The sequence below is a fragment of the Schizophyllum commune genome, assembly GCF_000143185.2.
Source record: "Schizophyllum commune H4-8 unplaced genomic scaffold SCHCOscaffold_4, whole genome shotgun sequence".
In the NCBI taxonomy this organism is placed as follows: Eukaryota; Fungi; Basidiomycota; class Agaricomycetes; order Agaricales; family Schizophyllaceae; genus Schizophyllum; species Schizophyllum commune.
The window spans coordinates 1,756,695-1,772,257 of NW_026089541.1; the positions used below are offsets into that span (position 1 = coordinate 1,756,695).

Here is a 15,563-nt window from a genome sequence, read left to right on the forward strand (position 1 = left end):
GCGGGTTGCGATGCCCGGTTTCGCGCGCGGTGGACGGAAAACGATGAGGATTCAGTTGCAGCTCGCCGTTCCTCGCTCGCCATCGTCTATCGCTCTTGTTCCATGAGGAGCCTAATTATATCTTCATATCTTGCTTGCTTCCTACCGCCATGAGCGCTCTATGCGGGGAGAACGGCGCGTTCGACTTTGCCAGCGGATGCGTTCGCGGCGCTTGGAGCGCAATCCTCCCTACCCTGATTGTCTTCCTCATCAGCCTGGGCGCTTTACCTCTTCCCAATAAGGCCAGCCGCATCCTGGGCAAGATCAAGGCCCCCTTCCGCGTCTTCCTATCTGTGCATGAAGCGGAGGCACTGAGCATCGCAGGGGACGCCCACTCGCTCTCGATCGCGCCTGCCGCGCCCTTGTGGCGCACTGTGGTTCTGACCTTCGTCAGCCTGTCAGAGGCGCTCTGCTGGACTGCGATCGCATCGACGACCTTCATTCTGAAGGATGAGGGCGCTTGGGTGGGCTTGCAGGCGCTGCTGATGGCAGGGACATGGATATACGCCGCAGGTCGTCCAGTGATTCGCCCTCCGACTACGGTCCCCTGGGACCTCTTCGTCCTGTTCTGTGCCCATCTCTTCGGCGCTGTGATTATCTTGGGCGGCGTGATGTTCGATCACGCCATAAACGGCGTCCCTTGGCCTTCCACTCTGACTCTAGTCGCCCAATCACTCCACCTCGCTGCCGTCCTTCTCGTGTTTGGAGTCGTCTTGCAGACCCAGCTCAACGTTCCAAGTGATAGCATTGACAAAGAGGAAATAGTGCGTCTCTCAATCTGAGCTCTCTATCGAACTCACCTTTCTTGTAGGGCAAGCGCGACATCCCCGAAGACTATGTCACCCTGTTCGAATGGCTGACCTTCAGCTGGGTGTATGCCTTCATCAGGAAAGGACGATACAATACGCTTGACCTCACCGACGTCTGGAATCTGAGCCCAATCATGCGATCCCGCCCGGTATTCATCAAGTTCAGCTCCTTGAAGGTCCCCAGTCTACTGCAGCGACTTTTCTGGGCGAACTCTTTTGACATCATTATGGACGGTGTTGGTCACTTCTTCGGCGTCGCTCTCGGCTATGCTCGCGTGTACCTGCTGAAGGCAATCCTTGATGCGGTGGATCATGCCGACGCGTCGGATAATCAGCAGCGGTCACGGGCTTATCTGTATGCGTTGCTATCCTTCCTGGCTGTGATGCTCAGATGCTGTATCGACATGCAGCATCTGTGGCTGAGCAGAAGGGCGTCGACGCGCATGAAGTCCGAGCTCATGGCGGCCATCTACGACAAGGCGCTGAAGCGCAAGGACTTCTCCGGTCTGGTGGACGCAGATGCGGTGAAGGATGCGAAGGGGAAGGCTGACGGTGAGCTCCATATTTCCTTTCCATCGACCCGTCGCTGAAACCCAACGTAGGGAAAAGCCAAGAAACGCCTGAAAACCTGAATCCAAGAGCCGGCGCTGACACAGGCAAGATCGTCAACCTCATGTCCGCCGATGCCAGTCGCGTATGTCACGGTGGCATTGTCTGCATGTAGCCTTTGCTAAGCTCCCACAGATCTCGAACTTGGTCAACCAACTTTACTTTTTCTACACCGGTACGACTTCGACGCTTTTGCATATGCGCAAGACTCACCATCTGCCTCACCGCAGCTCCCTTCGAGATCACCGTCGCTTCCATCTTCCTGTACCAACTGCTGGGCTGGTCCGCGTTCGCGGGCTTTCTTGTGATCCCTGTGTTGTCGCCGCTCAACAGCATGATCGGCCGTCGCAGCGTCAGGATTCAGAAGGGCGTATCCGTAGCTCGCGACAAGCGTATGGGCGTGCTCAACGAGGTCGTCACTGCTGTGCGTTCGTCTCCTCTATGGTACAGTTCTGCGATGTCCTGACACGCGATGCAGATCAAGTTCATCAAGTTTTTCGCCTGGGAGAGTCGTTGGATCGAGCGCACCCTGGATGCGCGGGAAAACGAGATGAAGTGGATGATCAAAGCCCGCTTGAACACAGTCTTGTTCTACACAGTTTGGTCCCTCACGCCTATCCTGATCAGCGCGACGTCGTTCTGCGTCTTTGTGGCAACGGGACACCAGTTGACCATCGCTACAGCGTTTACGGTGAGCCTCGTGGTGATACCGTCCTCAATAACTCGCTGAAATATAGCAGGCGATTGCGCTGTTTACTATGCTCAGGTATGCGGCGTCTCAACGAGGTCCTGGAGATTGGGTATGCTCACGAGCCGTGCAGGTGGCCCCTCAACAACATCCCGAATGTCATTATGCAAATCCTGCAGGTGCGAGATAAGTTGGGGGACAATAAAGCCCAAGTACTGACTCAGTAACAGTGCAACGTCGCGCTGAAGCGTATCGCGGTCTTCCTCGACGAGGATGAGGTTACAGAGCAGGTGTCCTCACTCAAGAAAGATCTGTCAGCGCCTCAGTCGCAGACCACCGACAACGTCGGCGCCTTGGGCATCGAGAACGGCACATTCAGGTGGAATACGGTGGAGTCTGAAGAAACCGACGTCAAACCTGCTGCGGATCAGCCTTCACCGGATACGGCATCGACGGCGGACACCATTGTATCCTGTGTGGACTCCACGAACGGCGCGAACAACTACTTTGAGCTACGAGATATTTCTGTACGATTCCCGGAGGGCAAGCTCACCATCGTTACCGGACCTACCGCGTCAGGGAAGACGGCTCTTCTGGTAGGTTGCTGGCCAGACCGTGGATACAGTAGGACGTTAATCAATTATATCTCAGCTGGCGGTTCTTGGCGAAATGACCTTGGTGAACGGCCGTCTCCTACTCGAGAAGAACCCTCAACGTATCGACGAACACGGAATGGCGCACTCGATCTCGTACGCTGCCCAAACACCGTGGTTACGCCACCAGTCTATCAAGAACAATATCCTGTTTGGCTATCCCTACGACGAGGCGCGTTACCGCGAGGTTGTAGAATGCTGCGCTCTGAAGCCCGACTTTGATATGCTCGAGGATGGTGACGAGACGGAGATTGGGGCACGGTACGTCAAGCGATCGTGTCAAAATGGCCGTGCTGAGCTTGCATGCAGCGGTGTCAACCTCTCCGGAGGCCAGAAAGCGCGCGTAGCTCTTGCGCGCGCAGTATATGCGAGGGCGAAATATGTACTGCTGGATGATCCTTTGAGTGCAGTGGTACGTTCTTCTGTTCCTGAAGTGGAAGTTTGTGCCAACTTTGTCGCAGGATAGTCATACATCGCGGTTCCTCTTCGAACGCCTGCTGTGTGGTCCTCTCTTGCGGAACAGGACAGTGGTAAGTAGCGAGTCTCCTTCGCATCAACTTCAAAAGTAATCGTCCCGCTAGGTCCTCGTAACTCATCACGTCGATCTGGTCCTTCCCGGCGCGCACTACCTCATTCGCATGCTCGATGGACGCATCGATACGCAAGGCTCGGTACAAGACTTGCGCGTTAAGGGTGTTCTCGAGGATATCGCTCAATCCGAGGAGGCGGAAGCGCACAAGGTTGAGGGCACCTCACTCCAGGAGAAGGCTGGGCCTAGCGATGATGTCGTGGATATTGAAGAGACCGCTGTAGCGAAGAAGCCTCGTCAGCTAATCAAGGACGAGCATCGCGAGGTCGGAGGCGTGAAGTGGCACATTTACAAGACCTACCTGGGAGCATCGTGCGTGCTTTGTAGGGGATGCATCGGCGCATACTGACACCTCAACAAGATCTTACTGGATCTGGGGCATCTTGTTCTTCATCGTGATTGCCAAAGAGGTTCTCGGCGTCGGGGAGAAGATCTGGATCATAGTACGTATGAATATTCGATTGGCACTGGCACGACTGACTGACTGTCGTAGATCTGGGGTCGGGCGTATGGCCATCAGGCCAATGACCATCACTACTCCGCGTTCATTTCGAGCGGATCTGACGAGAACCAGGTTTCCTTCTCAAGCAGCGCCTACCCGATACATCATTCGTTGAATGCCTCCGGCGACGTGACGACTTCCGAGATACACTGGCCGGACGCTAATGAGCACCCACTGTTCTACGTCTTCACATACGCTGCCATTGGTATCATGACGGCCATCGTCAATGTATCGGCGATCTCCGCTCAGCTCTGGGGCGGCCTCAGAGCGTCGCGGTTGCTGTTCAGGTCGGTGGATCGGTAAACCGCAAGGACAGTTTCTAACATCTTGTATAGACGTCTGTTGTTTGCGGTCGTTCATGCAACCTTCCGCTTCCACGACACTACACCGCAAGGTCGCCTACTCAACCGCTTTGGCAAGGTGCGAATGTCTCAAAAAGTGGACAGTGTGTTTGTTGACAATGAGCACAGGACATCGAAACTGTCGACAGCTCCCTGGCAAGCTCACTTCAGTCCGTCAATTCGTCGCTAGCAACCTGCTTCGTTGCGGTTTTGACTATCGCGTGAGTCAATACCAGATGAGTTTGAGAGTTCGCTGACTTACCAGTCTTTTATAGCGTCGTGTTCCCCGCCTTCCTCCTCCCTGCCATCGTGATTGGCCTCATATTCCGGGAGTGCGCTATCGGGTATCTGGAGACCGGCAGAGACCTTCGCCGATTGGAGGCTAATACGCGCTCTCCCATATTCTCGGACTTCGCAGAAGTGCTCGAGGGAATTGGTAAGGGGCTTTATCGACGTATCTGTCAATGGTGGGCCATCTCACGCTCTTGTAGTGACCGTCAGGGCCTTTTCCGCGGAAAAGCGCTTTATGAACAACATGCACAATATGATCGACGCGACATCAAAATGCTACTACGTCTACTGGCTGACCAACCGGTGGTTGCAATGGTGTATCAGCACCCTCGGCGGTTTGGCTGTCTTGATTACGATGATATTCTCGATCTCGAGCCTCAATGCCGGCATTGCTGGTCTCTGCATTACGTCCGCGTTGGGCTTTACAGACGCGCTTTACTGGGCGGTGAGTGTGAGCCTCTTCTTCCCTTCCTTCTGCTGAACGTACTTTCAGTGCCGGAATTGGACATCTCTCGAGCTCGACTTGAAGTGAGTTGGTTTTCATTTGTACAATCCTCCAATTACTCATGCTTTCCAGCTCCGTCGAGCGCGTCGTCGAATACCTGGACCTGCCGCAAGAGCCTCCTGCGATCATCGAGGATCACCGTCCGCCCGCATACTGGCCGTCAAACAATAGCGAATCACTTGTGTCTGTGGAGGACCTTTCGATCCGCTACTCGCCAGAGCTTCCGGCTGTCATACAGAACATCTCGTTCAACCTGCGCGGTGGCGAGCGCGTCGGTCTCCTCGGAAGGACTGGATCTGGCAAGAGTACACTGGCAATGTCGCTCTTGCGCTTCGTGAGTCATGCGCTGTGGCTTTCTGATTCTGGTATCTCATATGCTATAGGTTGATCCCTCGAGTGGGAGGATCGTCATCGACGGTATTGACATTACGACCATCGGAGTGCAGGATCTTCGGTCTCGCATTGTATGTGCTCCTCTTGCCAATTGATATGTCGACTGATCCACCGTCGCGCAGACGTTTATCCCGCAGGACGCGACACTATTCTCTGGAACTCTCAGAGACAACCTGGTAAGTGATGAGGGTCAGGTCATCGTAACAGATACTGACTACCTCTCACAGGACCCATTCGGTAATATTGACGCTACGATAGTCTTTGCAATAGAGCTAACGACTAGCAGGCGAGCACGAAGATAGTGAGATATTCGACGTGCTAGAGCGCGTTGGAATGATCGGTACCACCATCGCCTCTCGCGCCGACACCCCTACCGGCGGTTCCCAGGCCACGCCCGCACCCAGCAGCCCGACTTCCTCCATTACAAACGTCGAGGCGAAGACCACCATTGGCCCTTCCACGCAAGTCTCCCCCGGCGGCACGAACTTCTCGCAGGGCCAGCGGCAGCTGGTCGCCATGGCGCGTGCGCTCCTCCGTCAGAGCTCGGTGATCATCCTCGACGAGGCGACGTCAAGCATCGACTTCGCTACGGATCGCAAGATCCAGCAGACGATCCGAGAGGAGTTCGGGCGGTCGCTGTTGATCACGGTGGCGCACCGGCTGAGAACGGTGATAGACTATGATAGGCTTATTGTCCTGGACAAGGGACAGGTGCGTTCGGGAGGTGTACAGTTGGTGCTTGGATGGCTGACTGAAAGTCCTATAGATCGCGGAGTTCGACACGCCGGCCAATCTCATCGAGAGAGAGGGTGGCATTTTCAGGACCATGTGCCTCAAGAGCGGTCACTTCGCCGAGCTCGAGGCGGCTGCGAAAGCGAAGCACATCTAAGTCTGCTTTGCTTGATTGGACTACATCGACTACACTCGTTTTTGTGGACGATCGTTTGATGCTTGAACAATGCTCAGGACTATGACATGGACCTTTTTTCGATTGCTACTAGTACCTGATGGGAGATCAATTTTAGCTACATACAGTAGCGGTTCCTTTACGCGCAATCGGACACGGGATTGCATACGGATACATTCAGTACACCTGTTGAAGGTACATACAACAGCAACGCTACTAGCTACAGTTAAGTTTTATCAATAAAACACAAAAAGGTCGGCCCATGGGGCGCTGGATTTTGTGGCACTTCTCTTTGCAGTTTCATCCATCCTCGACCTCGTCCCCCCAATACCGTACTCATTCCGGACTTGCTCTCAAGCCCTCAAGCCCTCATGATGAATCTCCACTGCCATCTGTTGGACCAACGACTTCTAGTGGTGGAACAACCGCAACGCCGTCCTGCACACCACCATCCCATACCCGTCCGCCGCCTTGATGCACTCCGCGTCCATCACGCTTCCGCCAGGCGCGGCGAGGTACGCGACGCCGCTCTTGCGCGCGCGGTGCACGTTGTCGGGGAAGGGGAAGAAGGCGTCGGAGGAGCAGGCGACGCCGGCGAGCTGCGCCGCCCACGCCTTCTTCTCGGCCTTGGTGAGGAGGGGGGCGGGGCCTGGGGAGCGGTCAGCGGCGTGTTTCGGATTGGGGAAGGAGTAAGAGGGAGCTGGAAGAGGGAGGGCGCGACGAAATGAGGGAAGCATAAGGGTGAATGCACGCACCATCCATAAGCTTATCGAACGCCTCTTTCTCGATCGCGTCCACCTCATCGAGCTCGTCGCCCTCGGTAAGCGACACGTAAAGCTCGACCGCGTTCGCCTTGTCGGCGCGCTTCGTGCCCTTCTTGAAAGGAAGGGCGAGGACCTAAAGAGGAATCAATGAGCTCATCCAGTATGACAGCCCTTTAAGCTGTGCGCACCTTCGGGTGGTGCCTCAACCACCAGATATCCGCCTTCCCGCCCGCCAGGCGCGTACAGTGGATGCGCGACTGCTGGCCCGCGCCAATGCCGATAAGCTGCCCGGCCTTCGCGTACGCGACGGAGTTGGATTGGGTGTACTTGAGCGCCACGCTCGCCACCGTCAAATCGACCAGCGCGTCCTTCGGCACCTCCGTGTTCTTCGTCACGCGCTCGTTGAAGTACTCCCCGGGCGTGATGAGCGCGTCGTTGCGGCGCTGCTGCAGCGAGATGCCGTACACCTGCTTCGTCTCGATCGCGGGCGGGGTGTAGGAGGGGTCGATCTGGAGGACGCAGTACTTCCCGCCCTTCTTCTTCGCGAGGATGTCGAGCGCGGCGGGCTCGTAGCCGGGGGCGACGATGCCGTCGGAGACCTCGCGCGAGATGATCTTCGCCGTCGCGACGTCGCAGGGGTGCGAGAGCGCGATGAAGTCGCCGAAGGAGGACATGCGGTCGGCGCCGCGTGCGCGGGCGTAGGCGGAGGCGAGGGGGGTAAGCTCGACGGACTGAGAGTCGTGTTAGCTCCTGTAAGGCGGCGCGGTTGAACAAGTAACGAGAACTCACCAGATCATCCACCCCGCACACCTTGCGCTCCGTCTCGTCGAGGGGGATGCCGACGGCCGCGCCGGCGGGGGAGACGTGCTTGAAGCTAGCCGCCGCAGGCAAAGCGAGCGCCTGCGAGAGCTCCCAGACGAGCGCGTATGCGTTGAGGGCGTCGAGGAGGTTGATGTAGCCAGGGGAGCCGCAGAGGGCTGTACAGGAAGGGTATTGATCAGCACCGTATCTCGCGCCACAAAAACATGGGGGGAGGATATCTCGCACTCACCTTTGAACGGCAGCTCGCCCTCCGTTACGAACGCCTGCGCAGGCTTCTGGTGCGGGTTCGCGCCGTAGCGTAGCGGGGTGCGCTGGATGATGCCCGCGCTTGAGGACGCGGGGGAGTCCGTGGAGGCGTACCTTGGATGAAGGTCAGTATTGGGCTTTGAGGGAAACTCCAAATGCGAGGTCTAGCAGACAAGGCTTGTGGCAGACGCAATCACCCTCTCCAGCAAACACAAAGTATCTGACGCGCGAATGGAAACAACACTTACTGCTGCCTGAAGTAATCGCTGATCGCCGCGTCGTACTTCGCCGTCTGCTCGAAGGCCTTGAGCGCGAGCTTGCTGCGCAGGGCCTGCGGGATGTTGCCGGACTCCTTGACCCAGGCGTCGAGGAAGGCGTCGTAGTCGGCGGGGTCGGAGAGGATGGAAACGCGCTCGTGGTTCTTGGCAGCGGCGCGGAGGAGCTAGGGAAGGCGTAAGTTGTATGAACGGTGAATATGTGAAGCGTTGCATTGTTGGGAGGATGAGAGAGCAAGAAGGAGATGCGGGCGAGGACCCACCGTTACACCTCCGATGTCAATCTCCTCGACCGCGTCCGCAATCGTGCAGCCCTCCTTCGCGATCGTCTCACTGAAGGGGTAGAGGTTGCAAACCACAATCGAGATAGGGTTGATTGCCTGCGCCTTGAGGTCCTCCGCGTCCGAGGGGAGCTGTGTGCGCGCGAGGATACCTGAGATCGTTGGGTTCAATGTCTTGAGCATATGGGGAAGTATGCTACGTACCTCCATGCACGACCGGGTGCAGCGTCTTGACGCGTCCACCGAGCATCTCGGGAGCCTTGGTGAGGTCAGATACATCCCTGGTCGTCGCGTCAGCACCCATTGGTTAACCATCCCTTCAAGTTCACGCACTCAATCTGTATCCCCGCCTCCCTGATCTTCTTCGCCGTCCCGCCCGAGCCCAGGAGGCGCACACCCGCACCCGCGAGACGCTCGGCGAGGGGCAACAGCCCGGTCTTGTCGTACACGGACAGAAGCGCAATTGGCTGCGACATGGTGGTGGTTGCAGAGTCCAGTACCCCAATGTCCTGCCCAATACCGATAACCCAATTTCGATCTCCCGATCGGATGGACAATCAGTTCAATTGGCCTCGGATAACGCAGGCGTGGCTGTACAGCGCTAACGCCACAAAGTGATAAGATAGCGGAGCGGAGGGGTGGCGACGGGGAAATCCTTCCGTCAGCGTCGATCGTTTTCGACGTTGCTTGTTCACGACGACGACCACCAACTAGACACTCACAATGCTGCCATCCCGTCTCTTCCGCAATGTGGGTGTGCCCCCGGCGCTGCGGAGCCTGATTACGCCTGGTGCATCCCTGCCGACGACGGCGCGCGTCGAGATGCGCATGCGCCTCGGCCTCTCCGGGCCCAGTATCGCTGCTATACGGGCTGCGTCGTCATCCTCCTCCTCTGCCGCCGTACCGCCAGAGGCTCCCGCACCACCCGCCGACGCGCCCACCACGACTAAGCTGAAGCTTCCCACGTCTGAAGAGGAGCCCCGCTTGCAAATCACCTTCACCTGCACCGCGCCCGGCTGCACGCGCCACCGCTCGTCGCACACCTTCACCAAGCGCGCGTACTACAGCGGCATAGTGCTCATCCAGTGCCCGCAATGCAAGAACCGGCACTTAATAGCGGACCATCTGGGCTGGTTCAAGGAGAGCACGGAGGACGGGAAGCTGCGGACGGTGGAGGACTTGCTGAAGGCGAGGGGAGAGGATGTGAAGCGGGGGACGACGAACCCGGACGGTGACATCGAGTTGGTATAGTGGAGAGTGTGTACTTGAGCGAAGTGCATTTAAGGTATGTGGCGCAGTCAAGGCAAGCAGGCGACCCGCTGACAAACGGCCAGATCTCACGACCCTTCACGACCACCAAAACCCTGCACATCGCAACCCCCACTTACCCCTACTGTACAACTATTCCCTAATTGCACACTGCTATAGAAACGCATTGCTTTGCACGCTGTCGAGTCCACCAGCTGAGTGATGAAGTTCTGCCATAAAGCATATACTCGAGGAAGTCAGCTCGAAGGCCAGTTTGACAAGTGGACGGAAATGTTGTCCTAGTACTCCTGTAATTGCCGTCAGGATCAAGGTAAGTAACTAAGTGTGCTGGTAAGCTACTTTCGAACCACGCAAGGTGCCCTGCGAGCAGGGTGATATCCCTCCGCGCCTCCCTTGGACGTGCCCTCGTAGATTTGCGTCCGAGTTCAACGCTGGTCCCGTTGTGCTCTGATTAGTACATGGGCGTACACCGTATAGGTCCCTGCAACACTTCTGCGAACGACAGTGGCTTAAAGTCAGTCCCTATTCGGTTCACCATGAGCAATGGCAGAAAGGGCACGCACCATTCACTCCTCGTCTGGTGGATTTAGGGGCGTAGGTGGTGGTAATATCGTCGTGAACGCTTGTCGGTGATATAGCAGCGGAAGGGACTGCAAGTCGTCCTGACCCTCATACAACGCCGTAGACTCCTCCACTCTCAACACCTCAGCCACAAACAGCTCCGAGATCACTCCCCCACTCTGCAGCTTCGGGATCACCGCCTCTGGCGGCTCGTCCACCCCCAGCGCCTTCAAGTACGCCCTGTCATACAGCGGCACCGCAGCGGAGACGAGCCGACATGTAAGCGCGCCGAGCGAGCCGTCCAGTATGGGGATCCCGTCTGCGTTCAGGCGGTAGTGCGTCGAGCCGAAGGGGTCGTGGTACAAGTCGGGCCTAGCGAACTTGCGCGCGAGCGACTGCTGCGCCGCGGAGAGCAGGTTCACGACCATGTGTGCGCCGCCGGCGTCCCAGTCCTTGCTCGCGGCCTTGAGCGCGGTCGACATGCGTGAGGGCAGGCGAAGCGCAAAGGCAATGAGCGGGTGCGGGTCCATGGCGATGGAGGTAAAGGAGGAGAGCGTGGCGCCGTGGTAGACGGGGAGGACGGACGTGGAGGCGGAGGACGCTGACGAGGGAGAGGAGCCCGAGGGCATGATAGCAGTGACGACAGCAACGGGCTGCGCGGTGTCGCGCATGAGGCCGCGGATGCGCGCCTGCAGCTCGCCATGGCGCGCCGCGCTCGCGCTGAGGTGCCGCGCAGGGGAGGAGGCCGCGGCGCGATGGCGGGGGCGCGCAAGAGACATGATCGGGACGCGTGCGCCCGGCCATAATTGGTCTTCTCTCGCGCGGCCCGGCGCCACCGCTCCTTGTCCCCGCCCGCCATCCCCCCACGATGTCGAAGCTGGCCGCGGACGCCGCCGCGTTCAAGCAGTCGCTGCACCGCACGGACTACACGTCCTGGCACTCGCAGCCGCCCCCACTTGCCAGCGCGGCGCCCGCGAAGGGCGGCGCGTCATCCTCAAAAGGCGGCGCGAAGGCGAAGGCCCCTGCCGCCGATGCTAATGCCAATCCTGGCAGCGCACCTGGCGCGAAGAAGAAGGCGGCGAAAGCGAAGCCGGACCAGCCGTACTCGCAGCCCAAGGACACGGGCTCGGGGCAGAACATCAACACGCAGCTCATCTACGCGCTGCAGTATTTGAAGGAGCACTATGGCCCGAATCGGCTGCAGGACATTGCGATCTCGACGAGCACGGCGCTGGACACGGATCAGGTGCTCCTGGAGAAGTTCAGAAATCATGAGAAGGTCAAGTGGGACCAGAAGACGGGCCTGTACGAGTACAAGGTGCGTCAGCGCGCTGAATTTGTGTAAGAGTTAAATGGTTGACTGAGATATTTGTGCCGTCAGCACGACTTTGCGGTCCGCAATCGCGAGCAGCTCTTAACTGAGATCAAGCGGTATACGATCAACAAAAGCGCCGGCATCTCCATCCGCACACTGAAGGATGCGTGGAAGGAGGCGCCTACGCACATCGAAGAGCTCGAGAAGGAGGGCAAGGTCTACGTCCTGCGCACAGCGAAAGACGGTCAGATGAAGACTGTCTTCTGGAATGAGATGAGCGAGGAGAATGAGCCCGACGACGCCTTTGTGATCGAAAAAGGTGTGTGGACAGCCTGAACGCACCGTCATACATGGATGCTGAACAATCTATTCCATTTGCCTCATTATAATGTACCCCGTCCCCCCTTCATCTGCCTCACTCCTGTCCCACCCTCGTTGGCCGTCCCATCCAATCTCCTCAACCCCTCTTTTACGCCACCTCACCTATTCTCGCCCCCGCTCGCAGAATTCCGCGACATGTGGGCCGAGCTCAAAGCGCCCGACGAGGTCGACATGATCCGCCAGCTCGTCGCCGCCGAGATGAAACCCGTCTCCTCCGAAGCGCTACCCCCGCCCGTCGCAAAAGGCAAGAAGGGTCAGAAGAAGCCGCGGCAGAGGCAGAGGCAGGCGAAAATCACGAACACGCATTTGAAGGGGGAGATCGACTTGAGTCGGGATTATGTGCCGGGGCAATAATTGGCGTGTGTGCTGGGCTGGCGATAGTTGCTGTAGCAGGAGGGAGGAAGTGGATGGCAGGTGGACGCCAGCGAAGGAGATGCAAGGGAAGCGCTCTCAACATCGTCACCGAGCGCGCTCCACGGGGAGGATGGACTGTATTGTAATCCGTTTCGCATGGACAGGAGATGCACATATGTATTACTTATCATAGACCGCAATAGTCAGTATGTTCGTTGCTCTTCCCCAGTTCCTAATGATTGCGCCTAACCGGAAAGATTGGGGCGGGCTACTCAGGACGATGATCTCGCTATGCCACACTCCTACTTGCGAAGTTTGAGGAATTCTCGTGTCGAGTCAAACGCTTTGGCGGACTGCAGATTATCCTCTGTGAATCGAGCGGTTTATCATGCCTCTCAAGGCGCTAACGCCCAAAGGACAGGTCAGGGTCTGGTCCAAAAGTTCAACTTGGCACGTGACCGGTTGATCGCGCTCCGGAATTCGCCGGCGCATCTCTCCTTTTGTCCACTTGTCGCACTGATGCCGAGGGCACGGTGGGAAGACGGGCGCGCGCCCATTGTTCTTACACTCGACGAAGTGGAAGCGAACCCCGAATTATCATGGTACACCAGTCCTGATGCAGGCGGCATGCGCTATGAGCCGTCGTCAAGCGACTCTGTGCACGTCGGGAAACCCTTCAACGAGCTCCCCGAGTGTATGCTCTTGTGGATTAGGGATGTGTATGCTCTCAATCCGGTGAGGCGTCTGAATTCAGAACGTCAAGGCTGGAGCCCAGAATTGAATAAGACCTTTGGACAATAGGGGAAACAGCACTATGGTGCCGCGGCCAATAGATATCTGCAGGGGCTGCGCGAGCTCGTAGCGGACAGGTACAACGACTTTCAGATCCCTTTCGTGAAGGAGAGCAACAGGCTGTACGGCAAGAAGCTTCTAGCCTGTCCAAAGAAGGATGTGCGGTGGATTAGCCAACATCGCTACTGCAATATGGTGCGTCGCTGGGATTCATTGCCCGTTACATTCAGTGACTGATATTGAGTCGCCAGTATCCTGTCTTCAAGGAGGCTGTCCGCGCAAAGCTTCGCTCCTTCCGGAACTATGGCGTTCATAGAAATGTCGGGGAGCTTCTGAGCGAGTCCGAGGAATGGGGGTTCAATCCAGGTGAACGCCTTCATATTAGGATATTCTCCAAACAGACAGGACTCATGCATAATGCCTTCAGGACAATACGAGAAGGATGGTTTCGTTGTATCAGACTCTGAGTTGACGTTGGGCACCTCTGACATATGGGATACCTCGAATGAGGATGAAGCCGAAGATGAGGAAGAGGAAGCTGAGGGGTCTGGTAACGAGGTTGGTGACTTGGACGCACCTGTTCTCGAATACGACATTTCTGATCGCACTCTCTAGAACAAGTCAAGCGCGGGCGCGGAATACGAGGAGATTGAAGCATCAAACACGGAGGAAAATGGCTCCCTTGGTGGTGAGCTCTCGGACGCGTCGGGTACGTTATGCCCTGCTCTGAATACTGGCTCCTCTCTCATAACACCTCTGATCAGATTATAAACTCCGGCGTCTGCGCCGCGGGTGCGCTACGTCGACTCGCAGTCCATCCATAGGTACGTATATGCACAGCCTCGCCGATGCCTGTGGCCCATAATCCCTCCAGAACTCATATGCCCTCCGAAGGCAGCGCGACCCGCCGCCGATGTCCTAGAGATCACAGACTCCGACTCTGACACTGAATTAGAGCTACACAAGCGAAGCCATGCACCAGAGACTCCACGCCGGCCCAAGCGGGTAGCCAGTCGTCTGACTGTGAGCGTAGCCCCACTTCAACTACGCGTTGAACCCACGCCAGCTAACCTCCAGGTTCTGACCTCCGATGCGAGTGGTGAGGACGAAGATGAGTTCCAGCAGAGGTCAGAAAAGCGGTCTTCCCGCTCAGACGCGACAGAGCATGCCCACCTCGCTTCTCCAACCGATGACATTTTCGACGCCTCGGGTGAGCTCGCTGTTTGGCAGTAGACAGCGATTGCCCAGCTTAGCTTCTACTGTACAGAGCCCTCGACGCCGAAACGACGCTATCGTCGCATCGAGAATAATGGCGATGATGCAGACAGTGATACCGACGGTGAGCCCTCGCTATATCTGTGCCACTTGGACTCTTTCGAACAATCATCAGACAATCTGCCCCTGGGGCCTCCGCCGCGCGCGACAATCGCCAAGAGACCTTCTATGAACGTGCCCAGCAAAGCTTCCCCTTCGAAGGCGCCTGTTGCGAATAATGCGGATTCCGATATCCAGTCGGACTCGGATGCTCATATTCAGCCGCAAACTCCTAGGTGTAGCACCCGCGCGCATGGCTATAGGAATTCCACATGCATGAGGTCCCTGCGAACTCCGAAGAAGAGAGTGATCATCAGCTCCAGCGACGAGGACGAGGACGACGTGCCACACACGCCAAAGAAGCGCCGTACCTCGATTCGTCCCTTGTCAGTCTCACAATCCCGCTCTGGCGACAAGACTGTTCCCGCCATTCCAGGCAAAGTTCCTGCGGAGCCTCTCATCATCTCTAGCGAAGAGGATGACGACAATACGCCGCTATCTGTATATGTTGCGAGGAAGGCCAAAGCTCGCGAAGAATTTCTCGCGACGTCCGCGAAGAGCAAGATCCCGGCGGCCGCCCGCTCACGTTCCTCGGCGGCCATAATGAGATCGGCGGGATTTCCTTCTAGGAAGGTCAAGAGCAGGGTCTCGACGTCGATTAGGGCTGCCACTCCGTCGTTGGCGGCGATAGACATGAATGCATACGAGCGCCCGGGTGAGCATTTCCTCTGAGCCCCCCTTCACGACTTGCTGAAATATGAGGACAGGTTCGCCGGGGAGCGATGACTGCCTTGGTTCGAGGCCCACCACGCCGAGGAGCCGTAGGTCTTGAAGAAGACGTTCAAATGAAAGCAGTAGCGACG

General features: G+C 57.3%; 6 protein-coding genes across 6 annotated transcripts; 4 read left to right on the forward strand and 2 right to left on the reverse strand.

Moving 5' to 3' along the window:
• Positions 1–146: 146 nt before the first annotated feature.
• On the forward strand, positions 147–6,325 carry SCHCODRAFT_02746577 (P-loop containing nucleoside triphosphate hydrolase protein; the record flags this gene model as incomplete). Its single annotated transcript, XM_050347200.1, has 26 exons — positions 147–803; positions 851–1,400; positions 1,451–1,542; positions 1,593–1,632; positions 1,688–1,881; positions 1,936–2,148; positions 2,198–2,223; positions 2,279–2,324; positions 2,376–2,741; positions 2,797–3,059; positions 3,108–3,210; positions 3,260–3,328; positions 3,380–3,699; positions 3,749–3,830; positions 3,881–4,176; positions 4,225–4,309; positions 4,360–4,451; positions 4,506–4,666; positions 4,722–4,966; positions 5,015–5,049; positions 5,099–5,360; positions 5,410–5,490; positions 5,542–5,595; positions 5,647–5,656; positions 5,706–6,130; positions 6,186–6,325. The coding sequence occupies 26 exons, from the start codon at positions 150–152 to the stop codon at positions 6,306–6,308; spliced, it is 4,887 nt and encodes a 1,628-aa protein (XP_050201127.1). The 3' UTR covers positions 6,309–6,325.
• Positions 6,326–6,736: 411 nt separating this feature from the next.
• On the reverse strand, positions 6,737–9,190 carry SCHCODRAFT_02665579 (AICARFT/IMPCHase bienzyme; the record flags this gene model as incomplete). The annotated part of the gene is made up of 9 exons (XM_003033281.2): positions 6,737–6,975; positions 7,082–7,223; positions 7,279–7,821; positions 7,880–8,067; positions 8,142–8,272; positions 8,407–8,600; positions 8,697–8,866; positions 8,919–8,995; positions 9,048–9,190. The coding sequence occupies 9 exons, from the start codon at positions 9,188–9,190 to the stop codon at positions 6,737–6,739; spliced, it is 1,827 nt and encodes a 608-aa protein (XP_003033327.1).
• A 218-nt stretch (positions 9,191–9,408) lies between these two features.
• On the forward strand, positions 9,409–10,270 carry SCHCODRAFT_02618777 (zf-DNL-domain-containing protein). The gene is made up of 2 exons (XM_003032695.2): positions 9,409–9,999; positions 10,049–10,270. Exon 1 carries the CDS (start codon positions 9,438–9,440, stop codon positions 9,963–9,965), a length of 528 nt encoding a protein of 175 aa, XP_003032741.1. The 5' UTR covers positions 9,409–9,437; the 3' UTR covers positions 9,966–9,999; positions 10,049–10,270.
• Positions 10,265–11,430, reverse strand: SCHCODRAFT_02225220 (uncharacterized protein). The gene is made up of 3 exons (XM_003033282.2): positions 10,547–11,430; positions 10,323–10,491; positions 10,265–10,270 (listed from the first exon to the last, which is right to left on the reverse strand). The coding sequence occupies exon 1, from the start codon at positions 11,321–11,323 to the stop codon at positions 10,550–10,552; it is 774 nt and encodes a 257-aa protein (XP_003033328.1). The 5' UTR covers positions 11,324–11,430; the 3' UTR covers positions 10,265–10,270; positions 10,323–10,491; positions 10,547–10,549.
• Positions 11,397–12,818, forward strand: SCHCODRAFT_02618779 (uncharacterized protein). The gene is made up of 3 exons (XM_003032696.2): positions 11,397–11,862; positions 11,926–12,178; positions 12,365–12,818. Exons 1-3 carry the CDS (start codon positions 11,413–11,415, stop codon positions 12,592–12,594), a joined length of 933 nt encoding a protein of 310 aa, XP_003032742.2. The 5' UTR covers positions 11,397–11,412; the 3' UTR covers positions 12,595–12,818.
• Positions 12,819–13,113: 295 nt separating this feature from the next.
• Positions 13,114–15,532, forward strand: SCHCODRAFT_02665583 (uncharacterized protein; the record flags this gene model as incomplete). The annotated part of the gene is made up of 11 exons (XM_050346553.1): positions 13,114–13,329; positions 13,396–13,581; positions 13,638–13,752; positions 13,814–13,944; positions 14,002–14,095; positions 14,151–14,210; positions 14,261–14,409; positions 14,464–14,596; positions 14,654–14,725; positions 14,777–15,415; positions 15,468–15,532. 11 exons carry the CDS (start codon positions 13,114–13,116, stop codon positions 15,530–15,532), a joined length of 1,860 nt encoding a protein of 619 aa, XP_050201128.1.
• Between the last annotated feature and the right edge of the window lie 31 nt (positions 15,533–15,563).